This window comes from Orycteropus afer, unplaced genomic scaffold (genome assembly GCF_000298275.1).
Source record: "Orycteropus afer afer isolate SDZICR_OR568_19922 unplaced genomic scaffold, OryAfe1.0 scaffold00061, whole genome shotgun sequence".
Lineage (NCBI taxonomy): Eukaryota > Metazoa > Chordata > Mammalia > Tubulidentata > Orycteropodidae > Orycteropus > Orycteropus afer.
The window spans coordinates 3,683,559-3,692,776 of record NW_006921648.1 but is presented as its reverse complement, the minus strand read 5'-3'; the positions used below and the strand labels follow the sequence as shown (position 1 = coordinate 3,692,776).

Here is a 9,218-nt window from a genome sequence, read left to right as displayed (position 1 = left end):
TGCCAGTCTCATCATGGGGAATAACTATCACCAGCTGCCTGGCCACTCAACCAGGCCCAGCCAAGGTGACATACAAATTTAACTACCACACCTTCTATTCCTACCTTGGTGAGTGTGTGTATCATGAAAGGTGTGGAATTTTGTCAAATGCCTTTTCCACATCTGTTGAGATTACTGTGTGGTTTAAAGCTCAGCTGTGATCTTACCCCAAATCCACGTCTTTCTCACTATACCCAAGAGTCCATTTGGTCAAATGACCCCATTAACATTTCTTTACTATCCAGCCAATATGCTGCTAGGCTTTTGAAATCCTGAGAATTCCCTTTTAGGGTCTGTGGTAAGAAGCTCCTCATATCAGGGAGATAGCTCAGGGGGGTGGAATGCGTAGGGAAGAAGGACACAGGGAAGGTGTAATTTCAGGGAGGAAGTGGGAAGACAGCTGTTACATTGTGGGGAGTTGTAGTCAGTGTCATGAAACAAAATGTGTATGAACTGCTGTATGGAAAATGAATTTGCTCTGTAAACTTTCATCTACATCACTGGAAAAATTAAAAAAAAAAAAAAAAAGCTACACCTCATTGTGAACAGGAGGGAGCTGCTCTAGCCATCCAACACTGAATGAGAGGTAGTTGTATAAGTCAGCCCCATGGTGTCCGGACCACTGATAGCATAGTGATGCGGCAGCTTACTGTGGGTAGGCGGAATTTGGCTCTTGTCCGTCCCTGGTACAGCCAGCAAGCAGACCTAACCTGAGTGCCTCCCTCTGCAGCTATGTCGGAGCTCAGTGATGAAGCCAGTGAGCCAGAGCTCCTGAACCGCAGCCTGTCCATGTGGCACGGGTTGGGCACGCAGGTCTGCCGGGAGGAGCTAGACGTCCCCTTGGATCTGCATACTGCCGCGTCCATTGGCCAGTATGAAGTGGTGAAGGAGTGTGTCCAGCGGTAAGAGAGCCTGGGAAATGTCCCTTCTCCTCAGCTTTGAGCACCGTCTATTTGCTTAGATTCCACATGAGAATACCTGTGATCTAACGTGGCCGCAGGTACAGACATTTCACGCATGTGGGCGAATTAGCCCCCCTTTACCTTGGGCTTTGTCGGTAGTGATCGATGCAGGGCACTCACAAGCGAGGCTGGCAGTGTTTATTCCTAGGAAGAAGAAGAAGGACGTAGACTTTTTTCATCGGCTTGTAAATGTTTCAGACTTTAAAATTTAAGCACGGTAAGTGTCTGGTTGTCACTCCTTGCTTGCAGAAGTCCCACAAACCGAAGATAGGAACTGATGACCCTGTGGTCCTCCCTTTCCAGATGGCTGGCTTTTCTCTCATGCCCTCCTCTCCCGTTTGGTTTTTGCCATAGCAAAGCAAAGGGGCTGGGCTTTAGCTCCCCTTCTGGATGGAGGGTTGTCTCCTAAAGCCCTGCCCATGTGCTGTTTTGGCAAATCTGCATGTGTGTGTATTAAAGGAGCTTGGTGGTGCAGTGAAGTGCTTAGCTGCTAACTGAAGGTTGTCAGTTAGAACCCACCCAGTGGCCCCTTAGGAGAAAAGCCTTAGCCACCTCGTCCTGTAAAGATCACAGCCTAGGAAACGCTCTGGGAAGTTCTACTCTGTCATATGGGGTCACTTCAGGGAGCTCTCGCGGTGCAGTGGTTAAGTACTTGATGCTAACCCAGAGGTCGGCAGTTCGACCCCACCTAGCTGCTCCATGGGAGAAAGATCTGATGGTCTGCTTCTGTAACAATTGGCAACCTTAGAAACCCTGCGGGACAGTTCTACTGTCTCTTTCGGAGCACTGTGAGTCAGAGTCAATTTGATGGCAGCAGGTGTGGTTTGGGCTTTGCTTCTGTAAAGATTGTCAGCTTTGAAAATCCTATGGGGCAGTTCCACTCTGTCCTCTAGGGGCGCTGTGGGTCCGAATCAGCTTGATGGCACCCAGCGATAACAAGAACATACATATTTTAGGGTCCCTGGATGGGGCACACAGTTAAGCGCTGGGCAGCTGTCTGAAGGTTTGGAAGTCTGGGTCAACCCACAGGTGCCTGAGAAGAAAGGCCTGGCAATCTATTTCCAGAACATCAGCCATTGAAAACCCTGTGGAGGGCAGGTCTGCTCTGACCCGTGGGGTTGCTGTGAGTCAGAATCGACCTGGTGGCAACTGGTTTATGTGTATAATGAGCCCCATGTCTTAAGAATGGTATGCTATGATCCTAGTAACTTTTGGAAAAGGATTCAGCTCCTCTGGTTCCCATTTCTTGTTTAACAACTTGGACGGATGATGTACATCCACACCTGGGTGATTCTCAGCTGTGCCTTTTCCAGGGGCCCAGTCCCTGGCGCTGGCAGTCACTTCCCGGCTAACCTCTCATAAAGGGTAACCTGGAAAACTTGTTTACCTGGTGGCCTGTGGAGAGGAGGTGGCTGATGATGAAGTCAACGCATCCCTCCTTGTCGTCTCCAAGACCCCATTATGACTGATCTTTGAGAGTTCTCAGGCACATCCTGTTAAAACGTATCATCGAGAACAGCAATTTTAAGCCATTATCGGAGGCAAGGGGCAGGGTGGGGAAGTGTTGGTGTTGTGATTAAGATTTTCTCTATTTTTTTATTTTGTTATTATTGATGAGAACATACACAGCAGAACATACAGTAAGTCAACAGTACTTACATGTACAGTTAGTGACACTGATTATATTCTTCGAGTTGTACAACTGTTTTCACCTTTTCTGACTTGTTCCTTCCCCATAAACATAAACTCACTACCCCCTAAAGTTCCTATCACATCTTTTAAGTCACTGTTGTCACTTTGATCCCGTATAAATCAAATCGAACCCATTGCTGTCAAGTCAATTCTCACTCATAGAGACCCTAAAGGACAGAACAGATTGTTCCATAGGGTTTCCAAGGCTGTAAATCTTTATGAGAGCAGACTGCTTGATCTTTCTGCCACAGAGCTGCTGGTGGGTTCAAACTGCCGACCTTAGGATTAGCAGCCCAGCACTTAACTACTGAGCAATCTGCCTCCTTTTGATGTCATATAAATGAAAACCAAACCCTCTGCCATCGAGTCAATTTCTACTCATAGTGGCCCCCATTGGGTTTCCAAGGTGGTAAATCTTTATGGAAATAGATGGCCTCATCTTCCTTCCACGGAGCAGCTGGTGGGTTTGAACCATCAGCCTTCTGGTTAGCAGTCAAATGCCTTAGGCACTGTGCCACCAGACCTCCTTTGATCCTACGTAGATAGATTTTAAAGAAGTACATTGCTCAAGGTAGACGTTTTTACTCATTAAGCTAAACTGTTATTTGATTTTAAGAAGACTTTAGGGGATATTTTTGGTTATATTTTAAAGATTATCTCAGGGTAGTAGTTTAAGGGGTTCATCTAGCCTACTTGGCTCCAGAAAGTATAGAGTTCATGAGAATTAGAAATTCTGTTCTGCATTTCCCCCCTTTTAACAGTAGCTAAGAGTTAGGCCAGGAACCCTGGGGCATCAGGAGGAGGGCTGGGGCTCAGAGGGGAGGTCAGACAGCTCTGAGAAACACTTTGCCAAGGGTCAGGCTCCCTCTGTGCATGAGGATCGGAGCACTTTGTAAATGAAGGTGATGTGATAAGGATGGCCAAGATCCATGCAGGCTGTATGCCAGAAGGTGTCTCCACTGGTTCTCCAAGCCAGTGACTGACACTGAGTTCCTGAGACCAGGGCCTCTGGAGTGGCTGCCCAGGCGTGCAAGTCTCAGAATCAGCAGGAGACTCCAGTGCCTACAAAGTACTTGTGTGCTGTAGCTTAATCACATGTACCTAGGAGAGCCACATGTACACTGGATTGAAGATTGTTACCTCCACCAGAGGCAAGAACTCTGGACCAAGAGGAGGCGAGTCGGGATGGGGAATGTTAATGATGCAAGACGGTCTTGGAAGCAGGTGTTCCTTTAAATGCGCTTCCCGCCCCAGCTCTACACTCCAGCCTGGAAGGTACACGTGAGAAACACATTTCCAGAATTGTCATGGAAATCAGCAAGGAAGATAGGACTCCTTAGTCATAGGTTTTTCATGAAGTTTTTTGTAGGGTGAGGTGACAAAGGAAGAATGAGTTGCTACAGGGCTTTTCTGCAGCCGAGTCCTTCCCTCCTTCCTCGTGGCCCTCCTCCCCGCACTAGCCGAGCAGAGTCTGGTTGATTGGGGTAGACGGTCAGGGCTTTGGGCTGGGGTGTCTCAACCTCAGCACTGTTGGCATTTGAGGCTAGTTAACTGTCACAATTGCCGTCCTGTGCACTGTTGGATGCTTCGTGGCATCCCTGGCCTCCACCCACTAGATGCCAGTAGCAGCCCCTTTCAGCTGTGATGAGCAGAAGGGAACATCTTCCTGGTGGAGAACGACCTGTCTAGTTGGGGGTGTGGAGAAGAGCCTTGCTGGTCTGGGGCAGGAGTGGTAGTGAGAAAGTGAAATGGGCAGGAGGGCAGCACTGCAGAGTGTGGACTTCCCACTGCAGCCTTGGGGACGTATTTGCCCACACACCTTCCCCAGGAAAGGAGCCCTGGGGATGCCACAGTTAGGCACTTGGCTGCTAACTGAAAGGTCAGCGGTTCAAACCCCCCCAGCAGCTCTGCGGGAGAAAGACCCGATGATCTGCCCCCGTAAAGATGACAGCCTAGAAAACCCTGTGGGGCTCAGTTCCGTTCTGTGACACGTGGGGTCACCTTGACTTGAAAGTCCACTTGATGGCAGCTTGCCCAGAGTGTCTGTTTCCTGTCAGACCTCCCTGGTCTTTCTCTGGCCTGGCCTCGCTGCTGGTGATGGTGAACCGCACGTGTGAGACGGCAGGGCGTGGCTAGCGTGTCTTGCGTTTGTTTAGGGGAGAGTTAGATTTGAACAAGAAGAATGGTGGTGGCTGGACCCCGCTGATGTACGCCTCCTACATTGGACACGATACCATTGTGCACCTGCTGCTCGAGGCGGGGGTGAGTGTGAATGTGCCGACCCCGGAAGGGCAGACTCCACTGATGCTGGCCTCCAGCTGTGGCAACGAGAGCATCGCCTACTTCCTCCTCCAGGTGAGCTACCAGGGTGCCCGACCCAGCGATCAGAGGGCTGCCTGGCCGCTCGGATGAGAGGGTACTGCCACAGGCCACAGTGAGCAGGCGCACCGTCCCTGCTGACCCTCCAGCAGGGGAGGCGGGCCGTAGCTAGCACATGTGTTCTTTTGAAGCAAGGTGCAGAGCTGGAGATGAAAGACATTCAGGGCTGGACTGCCCTGTTCCATTGCACCAGTGCTGGGCACCAGCAGATGGTCAAGTTCCTCTTGGACAGTGGTGCCAATGCTGACACGCGGTAAGTACAGGACCTTCAGTGCCTGCTCTCGTCCGATGCCAGGAAGGTAGCTGAGGGGTGGCTAGCCAGAGACAGGGCAGCCACTGCCACGGGGTGGGAAGTTGAGACCAAGGGGCGGAGTGGAAGGGGTCCAGCAGATGTGGGGCCTGGAAAAACCCTGCCCTTCCCCGTACCTGTCAGGAGACACAGGGTGGGTCTCTGTAAGTTCTCTGAGCTTCGTCGTCTGTGTCTGAAACTGGAAGCACCCACCCCCAGGTCACAGAGCTGTCAGGAGAATGACGTGCTCACGTCCATGCCAGGGGTCTGACACAGAGTGGCATTCGGCCAACAGGCAGCACATGCTGTTCCCTTTCTCTTACTTTGTACATATCAGATGAGGTGATGCTTTGGAAACAACCAGGAGTTTGATAAGCAGGAGGTGTTGTCTGCAGCCTGTGATGAGAATAACCTACAGGAACCAACACAGCATCCACTGCTGCCTGGTTCTGTGCCTTCCACCTGGCTGATGCCATCCATTGTAAGACACACCAGTGTTCTGTGTGCCACTAAGAAAGAAAAAAAAAAAACGCAGCCGAATAACGTTCAACTCGCCTGTGCGATGTGGGACACATTCTGATTTCAGAGATGCTGAAATGTGGAAACGATGTGTCTTAGAATGGAGGAAACTGAGTGTTGGAACATTCATGAAAGAAAGGAGGCTGCCAGGCAGCCTGAGGCCCGTGCTATGTGGGCTGTAGTCCAGCACAGAGTGAGCACTGAGGACTAAGCAATGGGAAGGACAGGGAAATGGGATCAGAGTCCCTGGGTGGATGGACCGTTAACACGCTCGGCTCCTAACTGCAAGGTAGGGGGTTCCGGTCCATCCAGGGGCACCTCGGGAGAAGGGTTTGGTGAACGCTTCTGAAGCAGCGCTGAGAACCCCATGGAGCCCGATTCTGCTCTGACACACACGGGTCCTCCAGGGGTCGGAGTCGACTCCACGGCAACCGGGAGATGTGTAGTACCCAAACTTTTAGGGAGGGATGCATGGGGATGTCAGCTTTCTGAGAGACGTCAGGGGTGCTGGTTGGGTTGTGGGTAGGTGGTGGGGGCATCAGCTTTCTGAGAGACGTCAAGGACCATGACTTGGTTTTGAATGTGATGAAGTGGAGATTTAGGAGCCAGCGGGTGGGAACAGCAGCTGAGGAGGAGGGGAGACTGGGGACAGATCTGTCATTAGGATGAAAAGCCTCACGTGGCTGGGCATAGACCAGAAGAGTCGACGAGGCTGCGTGTTACTGTTGACCGTCCTCACTCTCCCCTTTTGGTTTTGTTTTAACTTTTTATTATGGTTTTGGTGAATATTTATTATGGTTAAGGTGAATAGGACTGTACCCACAGCCATGTGTTGGTTTGGCAAATGTTATTTCTACATACATATTTGTATGTGCTATAAAAATCTTGTAAATAGTAGAGCTAACTGGGCAGTGACGAAAATGTCTTAGCCATAACCAAACACCTTGAGAGAGTGGGTCTCTGGGCTTGCAGACTCAGGACCATAGTTGCAGGGGACGTTAAAGTCAGTTGACATGACATGGTCCACAAAGACTTTGTTCTGCTCTGTGCCCTGTTGGTTTTTGTGAGCACAAGGCCACTACCCTCGGTGGCGTGTGCTCACTCGGTTTTGTCTTCAGCGGGAAGCTTAGTCCGGGCAGGGCTCCTCTCCTCTCTGACTGTGGCTTCTCCTGCAGGGAGCCGGTGTACGGGTTCACACCTCTGATGGAGGCTGCGGCCGCGGGCCATGAGATCATTGTGCAGTATCTTCTGAACCACGTGAGTGACCTGCCCCTGAGCATGCCGTTCAGCCACAGCAGTGAGGAGTCGGCAAAGGAGAAACTAATCAGATGTTCTCCTTACACCGGAGTAACTTCTCTTCATCCATGTAGTGCGTGGACATTGGATGGAAAACGGAGATTTTTAGGAATGTCCTTTGGAGCGTAGCATTAGGGGTGCCATGGAGTTGAAAAATGAAACCCTCTACATGTAATAATATTGAAAATACTCTGAAGAGTATGGGGAAGTAGATTGTAGATTTTAAAAAACAAATAGTCTCGTAATCCTGTCCCTTAAAAAAATTATATGGACCGAGGAGGTGACGGCCTTCCTCCCTTGCACTTGCTCCTTCCCTCCCCAAGGTAGCTGCTTTGTGCACGGCCGCCCAGATCTCTCCTCTTGCTTGCATGGGTATGTAGATTTCTCTTTGAACAAAAATGAGATTCTGCTAACTATCTGCTCTGCAAATATATAAAATAATAATAACTAATTTTAAAGTCACTTACTGTAGACTAGACATCTCATCAGGCCAGCCAGATGCCTGCAAAGTTCTGCGTGCATTGTGTGTGCCGTGGTTAACCTCATCAGCCAGATGCCTGCAAAGTGCTACGTGCATTGGGTGTGCTGTGATTAACCTAACCAGTGCCTTATTAATAGACATTTAAGTTCCCAACATTTCACAGATACCAACAGGGCTTTGGGCAAAGTCCTCATCCACGTGGGTTCAGCACACAGGCAGTTATTTCTGTGAATTGTATTTCCACACAAGGGTTGCCAGTGCTCACATTTTAATTTAATAGGCCCTCATAAAAAGTCAACTAACCCAGTTAAAAACTGGACAAGGGATTTGAATAGACATTTCTCTAAAGAAGATACACAAATGGCCAATAGCACATGAAAAGATGCTCAAGCTCATTAACTACCAGGAAAATGCAAATCAAAACCACCACGAGATACTGCTTCATACCCGCTAGGATGGCTAGGGTGAAAACGACAATAATAACAAGTGTTGGTGAGGATGTGGAGAAATTGAAAGCAACCCTGCTGTGCTGCTGAGGGGGAATGCACACTGGTGCAGCTGCTGTGGAAAACAGTCTGGCAGTTTCATTTGAATGTGGACATCGAATTCCCACATGACCCGGCAGACTCCCTTGTAGCCATGTACCCAAAAGAACTGAAAGCAGATGTGAAACAAAACTTTGGACATGAATGTTCACTGCAGCATTGTTCATAATAGCCAAAAGGTGGAAACACCCAAACGTCCGTCAGCTGAGGAATGGATACAGACTGTGCGGCAGTGTCCACACAGTCATGGAAGGGAACGAGGTACTGATACCCAGGCCACAGGCTGCAAGGCGGGTGACCTTGAGGACCTGCTCAGTCACAGAAGACCACATAGTGCACGATTCCTTTTCCATGAGATGTTTAGAGCAGGGAAGTCTAGAGAGGGAGATGGTAGATTGTGGGTGCCTAGGGTTGGGGGAGTGCAGAGGTGGATGTGGAGGATGAGGCTGTGGGGCCTCATGTGGGAGACACAGATGTCCTCAGGTTGATTGTGGTGACTGTTCCATAGCTGAATTGTATGCTTTAAATGGTATGTGAATTAGATCTCAGTAAAGCTGTTTAAGAAATCTAGTGGGGGGAGATTTAGTAGGTCTTAAGAAATTCATACCACAAAGGTTGCCTGTGTTGCTGGTCCTCCAGTGATGCACGCAAGTGCCCATCTGTGTTAGGCTGGGCTCTCTAGAGAAGCTGGCTGGATGCTACCAGTCCTCTAAGTTCTAGCCAGTCTCGGGAGGAAGGTGGCATCTCATTCTGTTTGTACCTCCTTAACTGTTCTAGGAGCTCTGATGGTGTAGTGCCGAAGGCATTTGACTGCTAACCAGAAGGTTGGCGGTTCAAACCCACCAGCTGCTCCACGGAAGGAAGACTGGGCAATCTACTTACATAAAGATTTTACTGCCTCAGAAACCCAAAGGGGGTTGCTGTGATGGCAGTAAGTTTGTTTTGTTTTTGGTTTAACTGTTAGTGAGGTTGTACATGTTTCCATATGTTTATTGTTGTTGTTGTTGTTGTTAAGT

At 49.5% G+C, this 9,218-nt stretch overlaps 1 protein-coding gene across 1 annotated transcript in view; it reads left to right on the top strand.

Moving 5' to 3' along the window:
- Positions 1-771: 771 nt before the first annotated feature.
- Positions 772-9,218, top strand: part of ANKS3 (ankyrin repeat and sterile alpha motif domain containing 3) — a 43,208-nt gene continuing 34,761 nt past the window's right edge. Inside the window, exons 1-4 of the mRNA XM_007939596.1 lie at positions 772-941; positions 4,850-5,048; positions 5,204-5,325; positions 7,056-7,137. Coding sequence (XP_007937787.1) covers positions 772-941; positions 4,850-5,048; positions 5,204-5,325; positions 7,056-7,137 — 573 coding nt within the window. The remainder of the gene's footprint in view (positions 942-4,849; positions 5,049-5,203; positions 5,326-7,055; positions 7,138-9,218) is intronic.